Genomic DNA, 22,282 nt, shown 5'->3' on the forward strand with positions numbered 1-22,282 from the left:
CCCCATCTTGCAGCACCAGCCTGGAGCAGGGCTGCCATTTGCCCAGGCTTCAGGCTCCTCCAGAGGAGGTCTTCTCCTACAGTTCCTCCAAAGGGTTGCATCTGCTGCATCCTCTTATTCTGTGACTGTGCAGTTGTGGAGACTAGTATCATTCCATTTGCAAATCTCGGATCAACTGGCAAAACTTTGTGTTTGTTAAAAATAAAATCATTTGTTAGGTGATTTTTCAGTTCATCTGCTTGAGGTGAGAACCAACTCCTTTCTTCCCTGCCTGGGCTTTGTTTGCAGCCCAAAAGCTGATAAAGAATCCATATAGAATGTAATTCACCAATACTCAAAGAGAACTGATGATTCTGAAGCTGAAAGCACCATTTTCTGGTGGTATCGCCTATACTCAGGTGTTAACACTCCACAGAATTGTGGTCAAAATTCCTCCTTCCTATCCTGAAGTCTGAGATAACAGTTTTTCCAGGCCATTTATTTTCTCCTGGATATGAATATTTTTCAGTTTTAGAGGAGAAAGGAGACACTGTGATTAATTAAGCAACCCAAAGCAATTCAGAGTTAATACACAGATCAATTTAGACCCAGCCGTTAGATGGTGTACCACACACCAACTAGGAGCGGCAAACAGAATTAGTAAGGAATGAAAGATACTGTGAATGTAACCAACAACTCCTCTTTTGTTATAGGATTCTGCATCCCAGAAGCAGCTTCTCCCTAACTCGCCCCCATCTCTTCATTAGCACCTTTGCCTTTGAGGCAAACCTCCTAGATACTCATTCTGTAGTAGAATTAGGGATTGCTCAGGAGTTAACCAAGCAAACGGAGGTGTCAATAATCTCCCCTGTGTCGCTAGGCAACAAGATACCAGACAATTACTGAGAGCGATGAATGTGGTACAAGTGTAGGACATCCCAACCACAAGCTGTTTTCAATATTCCATTCTGACGACGTGCGTCCCGCCCCAATGTCCTCCTCTGGCCTTCCCTGCAGCTGCTGTGTGATTTCCGTCCATCACGCCCGCACGTCAAATGAAAAACAGTTTATTTGAAACACTGAACTTTCAAGAGGTCACAGTGAATGATGCTCCAGCATCCAGCAGATAGGAGAGCAGCACAACACAGCCAGAACACTGGAATTCTTTTACCATCATACAGTTAAATAAAGTCACTAGTGATCAGGATGTCCTGTTATTAATATTAATGTAGGTGCCATATATAAAAAACAAAAAAGCTTTTTTTTTTTTTTTTTTTTTTTTTTAAAAGATTTGCTGTGATATGAGATGAAAACCATCTAGCTGACCCTTGTAAATGTGCTGTCACCTACCTAGGGCTTAAAAGCATTTCCATTTTAGATTTTCAGCAAACAGTGAAGTTCCCCATGAACTCCTCTTTTGGTACACCTCTGATAATCTATTTAAATTAAATCCTAATGGCTGCTAACATGGACAAAAACACCAGGGAAAATAGAAAGACTGATGATTGGTCTTTCCTTTATCCCGATGATCAGGATAGCTATCAGTGTTTTTTTTCCTGACAGGAGCAAGGAAAATGTGGTTAGGAGTGTGTGGTGGCTACGTATGGCACTAAGAGGAAGGTGATATAAGCACACCTGGTATCCCTGTGGTACCTCAGCCCACCGTGCTCTGTCCCTGCTCATGGCTTACGACTCTCCATGCTAGAAAACATGATCCAGCCTTCAGTTCAGCAGCCATCAACCTGGTTTACCAATTAAACGTTAATGAAAAGAAATACAGCATTTTAGCAGTAAATGAACTCTGCAGAAGATTCATTACTTTGTCAGTCCATTAGTGTTTCTCATCCAGTGCCTGAAGTACAGAAATGCAGATGGAAATCTATCACAGTTAATGACTGCACTCAGGAAGAAAATATTGCCTTTAATAAAAATGCTAAGTAACAAAAAAAAAAAAACCCAAAAAAAAAACCCACTGAAAAAGCAAGGAAAAATAAAATAAATTAAAAAAAAGCCTCTTACCTGAGATATCTGTATGGTTATTCCATTATTTAGTTATATGTTCGATACACACAAGGAGCAAAACAAAACTCATGGCTAATGAGCTCTGCTGAACAGCAAGAAGACATCTCACATATTTTTAGGGTGCTGTAGGCTAAGAAGCTAAAAAAGAAATCACATGTACAAAATATTTTTTTCAGTGCCTGTGATCAGCTACTCCATACCTACATCAAGAACTACCTTTGGAAATTCAAACTGCATTTATATATATGCAATTATTTTAATTAAACCACAAACACTGAACAATTAGGCCTTTTTTCATGTTTCAGTGAACAAATCACTTAGTGTTTTTTTTGTGTCTGCACTCAATGCCTTTAGTAGTGCCTTCTTCCTACACGCTGATTAAATAGATGTGTGAAACAAAAACCTTTCATTGCCTGTGTCTCAGGAAAAAAAGAAACCACATTCACATGTACAAATATATACAGATTGCTGACTTAGAGTTAGGGTAGCCCTTACATAAGGTTACAAGTTACTATGAGTTTCCTGGAGGGGGAGTGAAGGGGGGGAGGGAACAGAGCAGTGTTTAATGAACTTTTGCTTCTTCATCTTCCAAGTCAATAAAAAGAGCCAAACATAAAAGTTGATGGAAAAAAGTCAGAAGCTCAAGAATGACTTAATATGAGACATAGTGTTCATCTCTTTACCAGAGTAGGTACTTTTCTTTAAAACTCAAGAACATTCACTTAAATCTAGCCTTTAAATTCATTAAGGAATTGGAAGAAAAAATCAGTGTTAGATATCTCTCCAAGTTACATCTTAAAAATACAACTTGATATTTGGCATACAGCAAAATTGACTGTCATGTAATATTGCAACTCAGTTATTCAGGCATTGTCATAATGACAGCTAAAGAACAAAATTATGTATGATAAGAGAGAACAGTTTATTTCGGTTCAGCATTTTTAAAGCAAACTGTGTAACACAGGTCAAGCCCTTCAAGCCTTGTATGAAACTGGCTAAAATACACAGCACTGTTCTTCACACTCTGCTCAACAATTTGAAGCCTCTGTCCTTCTTCCATTCCAGAGACACACGAGGCATCGCAGAACAGAACTGTGTGCTACATGCTTATTTTCAGTCCTGCACATTCTGAGAGTGGTTCTGGTCCATGGCTGTAAAGAACAAGCAGATAGCGGCTGTGATGAACACATGCACTCCCTCGTAAAGCAGCTTTGGCGAGAAGACGCTCCATATGAACAGGTGGTACCGCAGGCCTGTTACCAAAACGATGTAGATGGCAACTGGGATGGAACGCATCAGCGCATAGCAGAAACATCCGTGACCCACGGCTGCGGAGTTCCTGGTAGAAAAAACAGAGGAGCTCATTCTTGGGCAAACACAGTAAACACATCCTTGTTCATCCACTCTTTAGCATTAGTTCACATCACCATTCACAAATCTCCACTTTGTGTTAGAAGGCTGATTTCTGGTGCAGTGATGAAACTAGGAATGCTTTTCCTTACCACCTCTATATATCCTACTGTGTGTTAATGATGTTTAGTGTTTGCATAAATACACCGCAATAAGAGCACCCAGTAGTTCACCTCAGATGTAGAAGTTTCTTTGTTTTAACACACTTTGCTCTAATTGTTAAAGACTCCATTAAGTAGTTTCAAGACAACTTCATCTCTTGTTGGCCGTCCAGTGCCCTTCCACAGCGTCTGCCTGTCAAGGCAGAAAAGAAAGACTTCAGCACTCCTCCACAAAGCTGCCTACCCGTACAGTAGATGATCAGATGGAGCCAGCCCTTCTCATGAGGAGCACAAAATGTGTCAGAGCACAATGCTGACCAGAACCAGAAACATATAGAGCACTTAAAATGTTTTGCAATCATCAGAAAACTTTGCAAGGCCAGCTCCAGAGAACACTGCATTCTTAGGCTCACATGAGCAATACGCTGTGTCCCTGTCAAAGGAGCTCAGCTAGGACCACTTCATTACAAGAGATGGCCACCCCACGTGCAACCTACATGGTCCAAATATGCCACGTTGAGGTATTCTTGTGGTTGACAGGAGTCAGGTGAAAATTGAAGTGAAATGGTTTTTCTGTACTTCAAATGTTCTCCCTCCTCTAAGGCGCCAACACCTTGGCAGCAGTACCAGGTTGGCACATGTCCTCTTTCCCCAAACCACATCTGCTGTGATTAACTCACAGCAAGTTCAGATGCTTACCTGTCCAGACAAAAGGAAGGAACAAAGCTATTTCACACGATTAATGCACAGAACATTTTCCTTCCCCCATCACAGTATTTTACTTCATCAGTTCCCAAAAGAACGCATCGGCAAAAAGCGGAAATGATTTACACTGAAATTCTTGTCTGAGAATCTGTTCTGCTCCTCCCGGTTCCTAATTACGATCTTGTTCCAAATAATAAAAATTTGAGATGAGTAGCACTTCTGTGAGATGCAAATTAGTCACTTATAACTAAGCAAGCTACAGAATGCAGTATTTTACATGAACCATTGAACTTATTATTCTTTAAATCAAAATAATTAGGATACACTCCTGTTTTCCTGTGAAATCAAGAGTAAAATTCCCAAGGCTTTCAGTGGAAGGAAGAACAGAACAGGTCATGAAAGCAGAGCTGAAAAATGAACTCAGAACAGCAGGAGCAAATGATTGCAAAGCATGCTTTCATTTCACAGATAACTCTTTCCCTCGCTGCTTAGCCAAAGGGACTGGGGCATCAAGGTGTCTCCTTCCATCTCCTGCATAGCTACTTTAGCCTTGTACAGCCTCAGCTTGTATAGATAACTAGCTTTATGTTTAATAAGTGATTTTGCTGCCAAAGAATAAATAAGCTGCATTTCAGTCAGTCTTAGCTGTTTTCATGTTGCTATGAGTAAAACCAGTATATGCAGTAGTTAGATAATACAAACAAATAAACGAAGGAAATATTTTTCTTGAGTGAGGCAAGCAAACAGGAAAATTTTAAATCATTTTTTAGAATTAAAATAAATAAATAAATAAAAGCATTTGATCAATCACCTGGATGAAATGGTGGTTGCGGCTACTCCACTTATTAAGCTCCACAATAGGATTTTCAGTTGAGTTGCAAAAGAGAGAAGTTACCCATCTAGGTCTTATCAGAACCCTGCTTTTTAAATGCAATTTTCAATTCACATATTTTTTCCCAGTTCATGGTTACCTAATAATAACACTTTTAGTACTCCACTAAGCGAAAGCTCTTAATTGCAAATAGATTATGACTTTGCGGTACTTCTAATGGCTCCTTTTAAAATCATGAAGAAATTGGTTCTAAGATTGAGCGGAATTTACTTCTTTGGCTCAAAAATTAGGTAGATAAAATATTTCAGATACTCACATTTCATACTAGAACAAAAGCATGCAGTAATCTTGATCATTAACATTTAAATTCTCTAATTCTGGATTACGATTACTAGCAAGCAATCCCCAAGTCAATAAGTAAGTGCTACCATTCTTTCTCAAGTTTGATGTAGTAAAAATAATGAACCATTTACTGCTTGGATAATACACTTACTTGTGAAAGGTCTTAGCATGCACTTAATCTCTGAACAAAACACAGTCACCTACCTGCAGAGGGAAATCTTGGGACAGTTTCACAGTACAGTGCAGCAGAGCAATTTAGAGAAGGCAACAGAAGCAAAATGTTTCCAAGCTAAACTGCTAGTGGGGTTCAAGAGCAGGATAATGAGGTAGCTAGCACCTGGTATGGCAAGTCACTCACCTGTTGTTGCAGAATCAGCACGGGAATTTCTGAGCACAAGCAGTTAGTATTACTTGGCTACCCTGATGGTAAAGCAACACCTTAGTTCTTCTTAGCAAAGCACCTGGTGCTTCTGCTGAGCACCCAGTTTGATGAACACCTAAGTGTCATGGCTTTATAAGCTCCTTCTTCTCCTTCTACGCATAGAGAGTGACGACAGGGTATGTGCAGGGCTTAGCAAGGCTACAAGGAAATCAGTGCCCGGTGACCAGTCCGCTGCTACTAATGTGACCAAGTCAGTCCAGTTATTTCAGATGGATTCTATTAATCCAGAAGAGCTACTAGGAGAGCACAGAAAGCTAGCTGCAGCAGGTCACGCACCTGCCCTACCATTTAGCAGCTAGATTAACCAGAAATGAATACCCTGGTAACTCGTCCATGCTTCAAGAGTGAAAAAAGCAGGCAGAAAGAAACATCAAAAGCATCAACCTGTAACTTCTCCATACTGAAATGTCTCTGCAGCAGTTAATTCCTTTTCACGTTTGAAGAAGAGTAGAAAGAGAGGGATGTAAATTAGACACACTAATTCCATGTTCTAACAGAACCAGTTCAATATCTCGACATCTACGTAGTGCAGGAGGTTTGTTAGAGAGAGCCCAACCACTAATATAGAGCTCATTTAGCAAGCTGAATTGAGGAGGCTGACAATGCATATCTAAATTTCACATAAGACTGATGCTCAGGACTCTTAGATCTAGAAAAACAAAGGCTTTCAGACTTGCCACAAATAACAATACAGACTGACATTACCAATCTTTACGTATATTGACTGCAAGCAGTAAATATAGTCTAGAGCACTTTTAACAAAATCCTTCTTTTAATTGAATATTTATTAAACAGAAAAAAAAATTGCCAAGGAATTATACTAATGTTTTTCCTAGTTCTTTGGATCTCCTAAATAATGATTGTCAATGTACTGCCAACAAATCTTTCACCTCTCACTCTCCGTGTCTAACATACTATTAAAATGGGTTATATAAGGTTTGTGAAATGAAAAAATATGGTGTCAAAATCATGAAAGAAAAAACACTCCTCTTGTAAAAGCATGTTTCCCATTTATACAGAATATCTGGCAGATGGAACCACACATTTTGTAGCTTTAAATGAAGCTAAAAAGCTCCACAGGCAGCCCTTTGAATGCTACCACAGGAATTCAGAAATGCATTACTCTACACTGTTTTCATATTTGACAACAAAATTAAATAGACATTTTAGAAAAATGCACATATATCAGTGAGAAATGCTGCAGCGTTATCACTTTCTGGGATTTGAGATGGAGAATGTATGTTGGGAGGGTTCACTAAGAAACCTGCCCAATACTTCCCACAGAAGTCAGACTCCAGTTTTTCTGTCCTTCCATCTCCTTCTGTGTGTTTTGGCTGCACTTAGCTGCCTTGGTGACCTCTCACTGGGGATACTGAATGTCCCATATTTATATTTGAAGGTAATTTTTACTGTATTAGATTTTTTTATTACACTAGTGTTACCCTCTAGTCTTCCTGCAGTTTCAGTTTACACGACCTCTGCTCAGCGCTCTCTGAGAAACAGCTGGAACTTTTGTTAAGCCATCCTCTACAAACTACTTAAAGGTTTCAGTCAGAAAAAAACTTCATAGTACTCCACGTGTCCGTCCGAATTCAAAGCATCTATAATCCATAAGATTATAGTTCTAACCAAATACCAATTAGTTTTGCAAGCAAAAACAAATGTGCCACTTTTCTCCCATATGCTCTACTCTTACCTAGGATTATTCTGGACCAGGTCTGAACAGCAACTCTTAGGGCAAGACACCAGCTGTACACTTAATATGCCTACAAATTCCTTCTAAAAATTTACCAAGCAGCCTTGAGAGATACCCGTTAGACCCAGTTCATGCCTTGCATGTGCTCATTTTGCCAAATACTGATTTTTCAACTCATAAAAGACTTGACTTCTTTTGAACTTCACTGGATCAGACTCTACCTTCCCTCAGTAGAAAGAGAAAGCACTTCACTAGCACAAATATCCATGTCTATTTCAGAGTTGCGGTCAAAGAGATAGCTAACCTGTACTCTAGGCAGCATTGCAGTATAATCTCCACATTTCTTCACCACAAAGACACCAGTCCGTTCCAACAGTTATCTTTGATTCTCCAATCCTTCTTTCTCCATTTAAGCTGTGACAGCCAATAATGAATTCCATCCCTCCTTTAAAGAAGGAGTCACGTGAAACTGAGTACTCTGCTTGATTTGTCTTCTCTGTCACACTACTTCTGTGCAGGAACGTAGTTGTATATGTGTACATAGTTACTGTCCCTGCCTGTTGCCAGTGCCTCAAGCTTCCGCATCAAGCTCTACCCAGGTTAAACCTTAGGAAGTGTTACCCTGCTCAGCTTCAAGAAAGCCAACAGAAGTTAAATCAAGCCACTCTTGTTGTCACAGGTCCAGACTTTAAAGCAATAAGGTATAAGCAAATAATTAAAATTCCTAACAAGCAAAACAAAACTCCTGATTATTTTTAAGCTCGACATTAGTCAATTTTCCGCAAGTATTCTCCCAAAATCCACTTAGCATTTCTGAAGACTTCCAGCAGAAAAGAGCCTGAAGCATTTTACATCAGCGTCACACAAGCAGGGAAGAAGAAGGAAATTTTTAGCTTGATTTTCTGTTAAGGTGCACCTTCAGGCTTTCCTGTCCCCTCTGTACACGAACAGCTCTTCATCATCTCAGCTAAAGGTGTAAACAAGCATTCCATCCGAAGATTGTTCCAGACAGGCAGGCTATGCGGATACTTAAAATAGACTGTTACCGTGTTACTTAATTAAATTCAGACTGACCAGTTTAGAATATACCCGTCCAACAGGGCAAATGAACAGTGTCACCAAGGCATTTCCAGGGAGAGGAGGCACAAATTATTTAATACTCACTCTTCGGCAAAGAGGACACAGTCAGCTCTTTCTTGTATTTTTCCATTACAGTAGCTATTTTTAATCTTGTGGCTTAACTAATATAACAGCTCTCTCCTCAAATTACGCCTGCCACCCCAATAACAACAAACACATTTGAGAAGAACTCATGCACTTTAGGAAACAGTGTGAGAAAAATGGATAGGAAAATCCTGGATAAAAGCAGAAGGAGAGCATCCCACGTACAGTCCTATCCACAGCTGCCTGAGCCAGGGAGTCCATTTTCATTGGCCACAGCAAAAGACTGAAAACTAATGGTAAAAACAAAAAAAAAAAAAATCTGCAGCCAGAATAGGAAAAAAATCTGCTCAAATATAAGCAAAAATTCTCTTGCTTTTTACAGTTAATGTTTCCTGCTGACCAAATGCTGTGCATCAGACCAGATGGGAATGTCACTTTTGAGCAGCTCTACAAGTGCAAAGATTGCTTCAGCAAGCGGTGCTCAGCTGATATTATGCAGATAGGCAAGCCAGTATAAACATCTGGAGGTTGCCACTGTGCTCTGGAATTTGTATTGTCAGCGAGAGGAAATTCAGCCATGACCTCTAGCCATCACAGCGAAGGAGAAACCTTCAATAACATGGAATAAAGTGGACCAAAGAGGATGTGCATACATCATCACATGTGGCCCATAAGCAGAAACTGCAATTAGCCATCCTGGCTTACCACTGTCAACATCCATTTTGAGACACTGCATTCCGACACCTCCTGCATGCTACTGATTAGACACATCTGAGAGCCTCTAAAACAGAAATCAGCACTAAGTGTCTGCAGCTAGAAAAATGAACAATAACGAACTAAGGATTTTCTAAGTCCCAAATCATGTCATTTTCATTTACCATGTTCTTGCATGTATTACTTCTACAGCATGTATGACTAGATCATTAGACAATCTGGATAAGTAACTGGCACACTGAAGACAAAAGCATAAGCATTTCCAAAATAACTCATTTTAATTCTACTCACAAGTGAGAGGTATACGTCCTTGTCCTCCAGTGACTACAAAGGAAGTTTATCCACTTGTGGTTTTATCTTGGATCTGCCACGGTTAACTCTAATATTTCAATATAAAAGCTGAAATCTGTTTTGAACTTAGATTTCAAGGTACTTTCCAAACATGATCTACTTAAAGAAAGACGTGTGAAATGTTTTTTTCCTTTTTGCCTTGTTCTGAACATTGTTTCCTTCATCCTATCCAGCTGAGAATTAATAAGAACAAAATTGTAATACTTGTCTTCTTAGGAGAACAAATAATTCTTCAGAACAATTATCAGACCCAGTAACAACTTGAGATTATCTCATAGAAGAAACTCAAGAAAAATGAGGGAAATTCAGTAAGATGCTATGTGCAGTCTGCTTGGAAGTTCTTGAATCCTGCTAGACTGATCGTGCTTTGTAACATTAAACTTTGTTAAGGGCTATAAGGACATGCTCTGAGCTCAAATCCCTAAGTCTCAGAAAGTATCGTGATAGATTTTGTCTGCTCATATCCCATGCATTTGACAAGCAAAATCATGTCAGCTAGCAAAGAACACTGGACCAGAAGGAAACAATCATACTGACCCTGTCACACATATGTGCCAGTAAAACTGGTAAGTAAAGGAGATAAGAACTCAAAGTCTTTCTGCCATATGGTTTCATCTAAATGGGCAGCATGCATAAATAAATTGTGTTTTCTTAAAGAACTTTGTCACACCACTTAAAGAGAAGGCCTAACAGTGTTTTTCATAAGGTTGATTTTACTTTTCACAATACCTAACGTACGTAGCTTAAAACCTCTACATGATTATAAGTGTAGGCTGCTGTCTCAATTCTTGCAATGTGATTTAAATTTTCAGCAAAATCTCCAACAATGTGCAAATATACAGGAAAAATAGCAAGGTATGACCACGAACAACAACTAACATACAGGTTACATCTAGAAACATTTCTATGTAAGAATAAATGTATAAATACGGCCCTCTGCTTCAGGAATCACCCTCCTGAATGACTCCATTCCTGCTTCAGCAGTAATATAAGCCACTGAGAATCCAGCAGCATCACACAGCACCTGCTAATTGTAGGGAAAAAATATGCTTCAACCAGAATACTTCTACTTCTGAATTAAAAGGAAGAAATTTCCAACGTACTGAAAAGAAAGACGAATACAGCTTCCAACTTTCTTCACAGTTTTCTCTTTGGTATAGCATGCAGTAGACTCCTCTGCATAGCCTCATTATTCCACGTGGAGCAATGAGACATACCCCTGGGATTATGCAAAGGATGTCACTATTAAGCCCAAGTATCACACGTGCTTTTTCCTTTGGCAAGTTTACTGGAGTGTTGGAGCTATGAATAATGTGCGTGAAGTTGAATAATTAAAAACAATACTCAGCATTAACATAAAGATTGTAGAGCCACACACACACTCTCTTGCAAGCAGAATGGAGTACTGCAGGATCTGTAAACCCACGCTCTAGCATTTCTGCAAACCATGAGGCAATTTTAATACCATGGAGCACAAAAGCAAGAGTAAACAGAAATTTATTCACCTAGGCAAGGAATTAGGTGCCAGAGCTCTTTGATTTTTGAGGAAGATGCTACACTAATTACAGACACTCTCCCTCAACAGACTCAAACTGAGCAGAATGCAGAAAAATAGCACAGGATTTTTCACACCATAGTTTTCTAATATTGTAAAGCTCTCACCTTGGGTTCCAATAAAATAATAAAAAAAAAAAAGTGGAGTACACAGGACATGTGATAAGTTTGAGTATGCTTAGTGACCAAGGAACACAAAGAGACAGCTCTGAAGAGATCAGAACGTCATCTGATGGACAGAAGGATAAAGAGAAATGGGGACAGAAAGAATAAGAGTGATAGTGGGGAAGTGGAGTGAGGAGTAGGGAAGGATGAGGGGAACAAGAAAGAGCTATCAGAAGAGATAACAGAGACCAGAGAGGAGGAGAGGAGGGAAAGGGGAGGAAAAGAGAATGTGCATGAAGAGAACTGCATGTGCAAGGCAGGGTGGTTGTGGCAGTGAGAGTGAGGTGGGAGAAGCTTGTGCACTGTCAGGAGGGCGAGAGGCAATGTGGAGAGATGGTGAGAGACAGGAGAGGACACAAGGGAAATGGTAGAGGTCCAGGAGAGCAGAGAAAAGAAAGAAGCAAAAAGCACACAGTGAGCCGAGTAGCATGGAGAAGGACATAGAGAAGAGCATGATGGAGTGATAAGTTGGGAGAGTCAGTGGGAAAGAAGAGAAATGATTGGAAGGAAGGGAAGAGACAAAGCTGGAGAGCAGAAGGAAGCAAGGGAAAGGCAAGCAAGGAGCAAAGGCGGAAAGGGGAAGGAAGGCATGAAGAAAGAAGTGCAGGGAAGGAGAAAAGAGACAGAAGGCAAACAAGAGGATGTGAGGACATAGGAAAGTAGGAGGAAGAGGAAAAAAGATGCAGAAAGAATGAAAGAGCAAGGTAAAACTGGAGAAGAGTAAGCAAGAAAAGAGGTTTGAAAAGGAGAACAGACAGACCACTGAGGGAAAGACAGAAATAGAAGCAGATGAAAAGAAAGCAGTGTGTGGCTGAAAGAGGGAAAGAGCAAACAGTTTCAGGTACATGGAAATAAAAGCAAAGGTAAGAAGGCAAGCAAACAAGAAAGTATAGGGAGATGGGAATAGCATGTGTAGACATGAGTGGCACAAAGTGAGGTAAGGGAAGAAGGCAGAAGCAAAAAGGCAGAGTGAAAAGACTGAGCAAGAGGTAAAGAGACACAGTAGTACAAATTCAGCATGGCAGAGGAAAGGAGGAACAAGAGGGGAGACAGATTAAGAGCATGAATGGTGGAGACAGAGGGGAGCAGGAGAGTGAAAAGAAGGACAGCAAGGAAGGGGACGAGAGTATGAGAAAGAAAAGGAAAGAAGGGACAGTGCATCCAGGAAAGAATAATTAGGAGAAACATTGATGGGGAGGGAAACAGCAAGGGGTAAATAGGAGGAATAATAGCAAGAGAAAGCAGTGAATGGGAAAGAGAACAAGTGAGCAGGGGCTCATGGCTGAGGGAATGAATGGCATAGAGAGCGTGAGGCAAAGGAAAAGCAAGTGCATAAGCAAAAGCATGCAAGAGAGGGAAAGAGGGGAAAGCTAGTGGAGGGAAGGAGAGAGAGAAAGAAGTGATTTCAAATAAAAGAGAAGCCCCAGAACTCAAGAAAAAAAGTAGACAGAAAAAGGGACAACCAAGAAGGTGTGAAGTAAGAGGGAGAGAACAAGGTGGTGTGAAAGAGCATGCAAGAGAAGGGAAGTGCACATGCAAGTTCCTGAGAGAAAAAGCTTGATGGTGAGCGTATACTGGCTCTGGCTGGGATGGAGTTAATTCTTCATAGCTCATAGGCTGTTTTGGACTTGTGACTAAAAAAGTGCTCATATTATGAGAGTGTACTAACGATTGTTCAGCAGTGTTTGCACAATGTCAGCTTTTCTATGTTTCACATGCTGCCCCTCAGCCAGGGACTGCATGAGTGCACAAGAAGTTGGGTAAGGCAAAGCCAGAACAGATGGCCCAGACAGACCAAAGGAATGTTCTGTGTTGTATGACACACTCAGCAATAAAAGCTGAGAGGGAAGAGGAGAGGTCCTGTTCAGGGTTGTGTTGTTTATTTTCCTGAGTAATCACTACATGTAATGCAGCCCACCTCTAAAAGCAAGTGGTTAAACATCTGCCTGATAATAAGAAGTAACAAATAAAATCCTTATTTTGCTTTGCTTGCATGTGCAGTTTTACTTCAGATATTAAATTCTTAAACTCAACCCACATATTTTCTGATTTCTAGAAATTCTCATGCGACAGAGAATGAGTGCATGAGAAATGAGCAAAAGGAAAAGTGTCAGTGCAAGGAGAGCTGTGCAAGAAAGAGGAAAGGCACAGGAAAAAGATGTAAGCTATAAGAGTGGGAATGTATGAAAGGAAGAGATGGAATGCACACACAAAAGAGAAAAAATGTGACAGATTGGACAGAAAAGTGCACAGGAGAGAGAGAAAGCATGCAAGACAGGGCTAGCATACAAGAGATGGCAAGCATGCAAGAGGGAGCAAAGACTGAGCATGTGAGAGGGAAGGAAAGACTAAGCAGGAGGGAGGTAGAAGTGAGTGAGAAGTGGGAAGAGCAAGCACCACAGAAAAACAGACAATTGAAGAGCATCAAGGCATGGAGAGGGAAGCTGCACTACAGAGGGAAAGCATATGGCTGAAGGAATGCAGTGAAGGTGAGGGAACACGCACAAGAAGGAAGAGAAAAGCATGAGGATGAAAAGGCTCATACGAGGGAAAGCGAAATGGGAGAAGGGGAGAACCCACAGAAGGGGGATGCCTATGACAGAGGAAAACCAAGCAGAACAAAGGGGAGAAATGAATGAGAGAAAGTGTGTAAAAGAAGATGTTGAAGCTTAAGGGCATAAAATTGCAGCAAGAGATGGAAAGCATATGTGAGAAGGATTACCATGCAAAACTGGGAGCACGGGAAAGCTCACTAAGGGGGAAGGGAAAGAGTAAGGGAATGAGTACAAAAAAAGGACTATGTGCAGGACAACACGAACAAAAAAGGGAAGGGGCTGCATGAGAAGGAGAGTGTGTCCAATAGACAGAACACATAAATTGAAGGAAAGTGAAAAAAAGTGAGGGGTTTGCATGAAGGGTGGAAACCTACATATGCAAGAGAAGAAACATGATGTATAAAGAGATGGAAGGGAGATGGAAACTTGAGATGTGAGGAAGAAAGGAGCAAGAGAGAAGAGAGAGGGAAGCTGTGTCTGTGAATAAGAGAAGAGTGTGCAAGAAAGCGCAAGGAAAACCATTTGACAGATGGGGAAAAGCATATGCAAAAAATAAAAGCATGCATGAGAAAGAAAACAAGATAGGAATGGGGAGCTTGCAAGAAAAGGAAAGATTGAGAGAAACAGAAATAGGAAAAGTGTGCAAGAAAGAGAAAATGAGCAAGTTTTCATGAAGGAGGAAGAGAGAAAGCAGGAGAGAACTTCTGTGAGAAGCAAACATTTGAGAGAGAGTGCACAAGAAAAGAGAAACACTTTGTGGGGAAAGGGGGAAAAGGCATGTGAGAGAAGGATGGGATGCTGCAGAGATTGTAGCCAGCACATGAAAAAAGGGAAAGAATATGTGAGAAGGAAAACATGCTACTACGGGAAGCTGTGTGAGGAAAGAATGGTAGAGTGTGCAAAAACAAGAGATGGGAAATGTGTTGACAAAGAGGGAAAGCCGAACAAAGAGAGCAAACATGAGCATGAGAGAAGAGAGGGAAGTGTGCCAAGAACTCCAAAGACATAGTGAGGGAAGCCCAAGATATGTACAGAAGGAAGTGAGGGAAAATAAGAGGGAGACACAGAGAAAAAGCACATACATAAGAGAGATGTGATTCATGCATGAAGACGGGAAAGAATACTACGGCATCACAGAACACTTACAGACTGGGAACGTGAGCAAGTAAGACATGCAAGTGGCATATGCAGTTGAGCTACAGTGCATACATAACACAGCAATGAATCTCCTCTGTATTTCTATTTTATATCTCTCCTTGTTTAGTTTAAAGCCAATTTTATCCCTTATCCCACCCCTGTGCTCCCTGATATGGGAAGCATAGTCCATAGGAAGCATCAGTCCCTTCCTATGGGAAGAAAAGCATGTGCAAGAAAGGGAAAGTGTATGCAGGAAAGAGAATGAAAAGCACACATACAAGAGTAAGCAAGCACACCTAGGAGAGTTAAAGAACAAGAAAAAAAAAAAAGAACTGGAGAGAAGGTACAAGAAGCAGCAATGGCATGAGATGGATCACACAAATGAGAGGTGGAGCAGATAAGACGGAAAGTGGATAAGCCAGATCACATGCAGTAGTGAAGCTGCAGAAATTAGAAGAAAAGAATGAGAGGAGGGCAAGGCAGCCAAAGATCTGTCACTACAGTTAAGAAACAAGGCTAAAGAACAAACAAACAAACAAAAGAAAGGCATTAAATGTCTCCACATTTTCCTCAACTTACTTATGTGACCACCTTTACCACGTGAGATCACAGAATCATAAAGATTGGAAAGACCACAAAGAGCACCTAGTCCAATGATCAACCCATGCCTGTGACCGCTAAACAGAAGAAACAGGCATCAGAGATGCAAGAGTAGGAAAGACACAAAGACAGAGGGAAATCAGATATAGATAGAATCACAGAACAGTTTGGGATACAAGAGACCTTTAAGACCATCTAGTTCCAACCCTCCTGCTAGAGACAGGGATATCTCCCACTAGAGCAGGTTGCTCAAAGCCCCATCCAGCCTGGCTTTGAATACATTCAGGGTGGGGACATCCACAGCTTCAGTGTGCAACCTGTTCCAGTGTCTCACCACCTTCACAGCAAAGAATTTCTTCCTAATATCTAGTCTAAATCTACACTCTACCAGTTTAAAACCATTGCCTCTCATCCTGTTGCTACCTGCAACAAAAACAAAAGTCCCTCCCTAGCTTTCCTGTAGGCCCCCTCCAGGTACTGGAAGACCTCTATAAGGTACCCCCAGAATATTCTCTAGGCTGAAGAGCCCCAGCTCCCTCAGCTTTTCCTTGTAGGGGAGGTGCTCCAGACCTCTGATCATCTTTGTGGTTTGCTCCAAAAGCTCCATGTCCTTCTTGTGTTGGAGGCCCCAGAAAGCAAGTGAAAGACGTGTGACAGTGCAAGCACATGAAAAACTGGGTAAAGCACATGAATGAGAGCAGGGAAGTATGTGAGAGAGTAAGAAAACACATCCATGGAGAAGGAAAATGTCTTTCAAGACTGAGAAGGGAGGGAGATGAAAGCCGGAGAGAGATGCAAAGAAAGGGATGCCTGAGAGATAACATGCATATGGGAGAGCAAACACTCATCAGAGAGAGGGAACATTCATCAGTGAGAGAGTGCAGTGAGTGTCATCTACAGAGGGAGTAGCCAGTGGCAGAGAGGGAAAAGTAGAAGCAGGAGACTGAATGCTTAATGAGGGGAAGTGCTAGAATGAAAAATGTTGCAGAGAGAGAAAAGTATGCAAGGGGTGGGGAAAACAACAGACTTGGCAAAGAGGGAGAGAGGAACTGAGACAGAACCAGGCAGGGGATCATAAAAGACTGAGGAAACCATGGGTGAGAGAAATGCTAGTCATGAGAGCCAAACAGTGTCCATGAGTGTGTGGGGGGAAGTGCAATGGAGAGGGTTAAACACACTGAGAGGCAGAGAAATGTCTGCAGAAGAGAAGTAAAGCAAGGGAGAAGTTGCAAGAGCTTGGGAACAACCCAGTAAGAAAGAGGAGGAAGCACTAGGAAAAGAGAAAGCAAGAGGGAAAGTCTCCTTGCAAGAGGGGAAGATTTTATGAGTGAGAGAAGCATGCAAGAGGTGAGGGAAGTGAGAGAACATGAGAGAGAAGACCTAATAATCCTTGAGGTCTTTTCCAACCCAAGCTATTCTGTGACGATTCTGTCAAGACATGTTAAAGTGTGAGCACCAAATGGAGATAAGGAAAGCAAGGAGTGGAAAAGCACTTGCAGCAGGGAAAGCATACCAGACTAGGAGAGCACACAGACAAGGGCAGAAACATGCAATTAGAAGAAAACACAAGTAGATGAGGAAATACAAGCCAGTGAAGAAAACTGCAATGGACAGAGAGAATGCAAGACTGGAAAGCAAGAAGCAGGAGAAAAGGGAGGAGAGTGCAAAGGGAGAAGTGTGAGGAAGAGGCAAAGTGAGAGAGAGAAGCAAAGCGAGAGTGAGGCAAGGGAAATGCCAGCCAGAGCAGAAGCAGGAACAAGGAGGAGAGTGGGAGATACAAGGGGAAGGCTCAGGTTAGAGATTGAAAGTTTGAGGGGTGGGAAGAGCAAGAAATGGGGAATTTGATAATGTGAGAGAGACTGGAAACCGTGTGAAAAAGGAGAAAATGGAGAACAGGGAAAGGAAGTCAGAAGGGAAAAGCAAGAGACAATCAGAACGCATGGCAAAGACATACAAGCAAGAGGGAAGGAATGAAATAGAGAAATGAAGCATGTGCAGGAGGTTTACTGTTAGAGAGGGAGAGCATGCACAAGGACAGAGAGCAGTGCACATGTGCGAGTGGACAGGTGCCCAGAGGAAATGTGAGAGTGGGAAGTAGGGGTGTGCCAAGCAAGAGGAATTGCAAGAGGTGGGGAGTGGAGACAAGTCATGTAAGAGATGGGGAAAGCACCTGTGACAGGATGGGAAAGCAAGAGAGAAGAAAAATAAGCTGTGGAAGGAGGGCCTATGTACAGCATGACAGACAGCAAGATAAGAGGACAGTAGGATATTAGAAGAAAAGTATGAGCATGCAAGTTTAGGGGGCATACCAAGAAAGAGCACAAGGGGCAGTGAGAGAGAGAGTGGAAGTACAAATGCAACTTTATGCAGCAACTCCAAACTTCAGGGTCCGTCTTCCACTAAAAATGGCTGCATGGACTGATCAAAGAAAGCATCTTAGATATGAATATAGAAAAACCTAATCCCTTCCATTAGAATTTACAATAATAGCCTTTATCGCACATCCAGTGCTTATAGTTTTTGAAAGAAGCATGCTCCAGGCTTGGAACTCCAAGGAGAGCTAGATTTGCTTTGTCACTTTCAAACAGCCATGGTTCATCCACAACAGGAGGGATTACCAGAAGTTTCTTTACTGACGCAGAAATTAATGAGCATTCTCTTCATCATTTTTTCATGTTTTCAGAAAGTCCTTTTCAAGTTTTTCCAAGTCCTTTTAGAGTCAAGCAAAGAGATCCTATCTAGACTGTTAGTACCCTCTGAAGAAATTCTGTTTTTCTTATCATGTGATCCAAAAATTTCTGCCTGAAATTGACATCCTGATGCTACTCATGCCCAGTAGTGTAACTGTTGATTCTCCTAACAGAGCCAATAAGCTTAGGTGTGTATTAAACTCAATAAACTGTTTTCTGTAAACAGCATCTGGATCTAAGCATGTAGGTCTAGACATGCAGGATATCAGGAAAATACTGTCTCATTGTGCAGTGATTCCAAACAAGAATAAGGGTCAAATACTGCGTAACAAAGCAATACAGCACATCTGCACTCTCTATAGAGCAAAAAGCAGCTAGTAGCTCTGCAGATGCACTGAAACCAGATGGCTGTACAGCCATGCCCTTTTGAACCTACTTCTATAGGTCCGACAAACACCAGCAGATCAAAAGAGGAGAAAGATAGTATGACTCTAAAACAATTACTTTCATCTACATAGAGCAGAAAACAAAACACACACACACACACACACACACCAAAAAAAAAAACCCAAAAAACAAAAAAACCCCAACCCACTCCAAATCTGTGTGTTTATAAATTCTGTGCTCGCAAATTCCTTTAACATTTATGTAGAAAGTTTTTCAGCTCCTAAAACACAGCGGTATAGTTGGTCCTTAGAGGAAGAGAACGACAGTTATTTTGCAAAAGACTTTCAAGCAACTTGTCATTTGTTTCTAATGTTGAAGCAACTGATAAAGAGGTCTCCATCACAGAACTTTAATGATGACTAAGAGAAATCTCCTGCTCATACTCACAAAGACAACATGTCAGGAGATGCCAAAGTGAGTACAATAGTCTTCCAGCCTGTGGCAATAAAGCCACATTTCTGTTTTGAAATGATTTCCAGATTTCTCTGCACACCAAGGAAGGAATAAGATAATTTCTATACATTTTATTTTAGACAGAGAGCTGAATTGCTGGCAAACACAGTATAGAGCAGGTATTACCACTCTAGAAAATGTAGTTGCAGTATATTCATTGCTGTAAACATTTCTCATCTTTAATTAACCTAAGGGAGAGAGAATGGATTGAAACCAGAGGAATTAAATACTATTTACGTACAACACTGAAGGGTTCAGAAAAAAAAAGGGCTGGATTGTTTCTTTGTCTTTTGGGAGGACTGCAATTTCTACCTGGAACTCAAAAAAGAAATAATATTAAAACACTCTCTGCAAGTTCAGTATATGTAAGAAAGAAAAAGGATTAATATCCTAGCACAAACTGTGAATGGAGGACTCCATAAATGAAATGAATTAGATTGAAAATGGCAAAAGCTGAAACTTCAAATTTAGATATTCCTATAACAAGTATGCTTTCCTTCTTTTTAAGTCAGCATTGTAAAAGAAGTCACATTTAAGTGTTTTGCAACAAACATCCCCTCATTGGGAATAACTTAGATTTTCAACACCTGAATGCATTACTGAAACATCTGATCAGTAGGGAAGGGAAGCCAGCAGGCTTGCAGCTTTCTTCTAATGTTAGGAGACATCCAGCATTCACACTGAAACCTGACTCATTAGACCCATTAAAACACAGATTCCAACAAACGCGTAACCTGAAAACTACGATGCTGTCTATTTAAAGAGCACTAATTACACAACATTGTGACTGTCACCCACAAGACAACTTTGTTTGGGTAGGAATGTAAAAACTGAATCCATCTGGAGTGATATGAGTACAGTGAGGCCATGTAGTACAGGTCTGGTTATACAATAACAGCCCTTCCAATCATAAGAATCCCCAAATGCTAAGTTCTAATTCAGACTAGAGCAATACAGTGAGCACTCTAAAAACTACTCCTTACATGACTCATGTGCTCTCTGGAATTTATGCCAGTCACAAAGAGAATGCTTGTTTAAGTTTAGGCATCTGTTTCATCAGTGCTCACTGTCTCAGAAGTATAGTCAAGAGTTATTGCACAGTTTCCATGGAGACTAAAGCAGAAGAGTTCTTACTATTTCTGTCTGTGAAAATCCCATCACATTCCAGCTGCCAAGTTTTTTATGAGAGCATGAAGGACAAAAAGTGGCACTAGTATCCACGTTCCTGTCTATCACATGCCATTAGTTATTTTAGAAGCATATTTACCTTTGCACGTGAGAAGGAAATCTTGTTCTTCCATGTGCCTGATTAAGTGGATGCAAATTGTTTAACCAGTTGCAACCAGATTTCCAACGTGTTATTTCAAGTCCTTATTCTCTAATCTTTTTTACCACAGAACCCTGACAATGCACAGACGTTCTAAGTCTAATGCACTTGCTTGCCACTGTAAAATCCTTACAGGTAAACTGATGCAGTGCAGATCAGATAAGTGCACAGAGAAGCGGACTGAAAACTGGCTCTGCTGCCCAGCTCACAGGGTTCTGAACAACAGCACAAACTCCACCTGGAGGCCACTCACCATTCAAGGCATTCAACCCCAATTCTTCACACTCTGGGGCCATCTTACCTAAAGGAGGATGGCAGAGAGGACAACCTCAGCATGTCTGCACAAAGTGCCATTCAGAGCGATGTAAGCAGGCCAGAGAATTGTGCTGACAACAGACTCATGAAGTTCAACAGCAGGAAATGTCGAACCTTGCACATGGGGAAGAAAAAACTCATGTGCCAGGATGAGTTGGTGGAAGACCACTGGGAAAGCAGCTTGGCTGAGAAGGACATATGTTGTCCTGGGTCACAGAAGACCGATAACACCTGGGACTGCAGTGGATTGCTAGCTGTCTCAAGTCCTTCTCTTTAGCAGTGGTGAGATTACACTTGTGGTTCTGGCTCCAGTTTTGGGATCCCAGTGTAAGAAAGACATGGATATTCTGGAATGAGTCTACTGATAGACCATGAACATGATGCTGTGAATGAAGCATCTGACAGAGGAGAAGAAGCTATGAAAACTGGAAACGTTTGGTTTTGATGAGAGAAGGATCCTCTCAGTGTACATAAATATCTCACAGGCAACAGCAAAGAAGACACAGACACTTACTACATGGGTCCAAAGTAAGTATGAAGGGCAACGGACACAAACTGAAATAGAACAAATGACAAACATCAGAAAACAACCATTTTAGTGTCATGGTTGTCATCTAGTTTTCCCAAGTAGGTTGTTGGGTGTCTAGCCATAGAGATATTAAAGTGTGACTGGACATGGCCCTGAAGAACCTGTTCTGTTTGGATAGTACTGTTCTTTGAACAGAAGAGTTGGCATGGATGATATGAGGAGATGCCCTCCATACTCAAGCATTTTATGACTGAATGTGTGCAGGAGGAGGAAAAGTATGCATGTGTGTTTGTTCCTTGAAAGTTATAGTCACAATAGAGTTCAGCTTCTAAAAACCTCAGAATGAGTAAGCAAAGTCAGCTGAAGCACCTTATTGGTTACATGGGGCTCCAGTAAGTGGCTGGACTAAGTGAAGACAGCTAGAACTGAGGTCAGGCTTCTCTGTCCACAAAGATTTCCCCAGATGCAAGCAGCTCCAAAACAGATTGCAGGATACTAGAAACTGCAGAAAGGACAGCACTGCTATACTGTTCTGAACACATCAGTTCAACTGTGACTGTTTCAGGGTGGGTCGGCAATCCTGATGGCAACCTCAGCATATTCCACAAAAGCACGGCAGCTAGATTTTTCTAGACCTTCCTATCTGGAGTGGGGAAAGGATCTTCATTCAGGATCACATAAGAAGAGGAAGACTTTGAATTATACTAACTGAGACACTACATATAAAGCACTTAGTAAGAAGCCTTTAAGAA

The 22,282-nt window shown here is 41.1% G+C and overlaps 1 protein-coding gene across 3 annotated transcripts in view; it reads right to left on the reverse strand.

Annotated features, from left to right (window-relative positions):
* Positions 1–1,030: 1,030 nt before the first annotated feature.
* Positions 1,031–22,282, reverse strand: part of PIGG (phosphatidylinositol glycan anchor biosynthesis class G (EMM blood group)) — a 75,077-nt gene continuing 53,825 nt past the window's right edge. For 2 of the 3 annotated variants that reach the window (XM_085528770.1, XM_015849554.3), the window contains one exon: positions 1,031–3,340. In XM_085528770.1, coding sequence (XP_085384896.1) covers positions 3,115–3,340 — 226 coding nt within the window. In that variant the 3' untranslated portion in view covers positions 1,031–3,114. Of the gene's footprint in view, positions 3,341–3,584; positions 3,706–22,282 lie in introns of all 3 variants that reach the window. The other variant, XM_015849555.2, reaches the window with a different exon arrangement.

Source organism: Coturnix japonica, chromosome Z (genome assembly GCF_054131305.1).
Source record: "Coturnix japonica strain WE chromosome Z, WE-NBRP24, whole genome shotgun sequence".
NCBI lineage: Eukaryota > Metazoa > Chordata > Aves > Galliformes > Phasianidae > Coturnix > Coturnix japonica.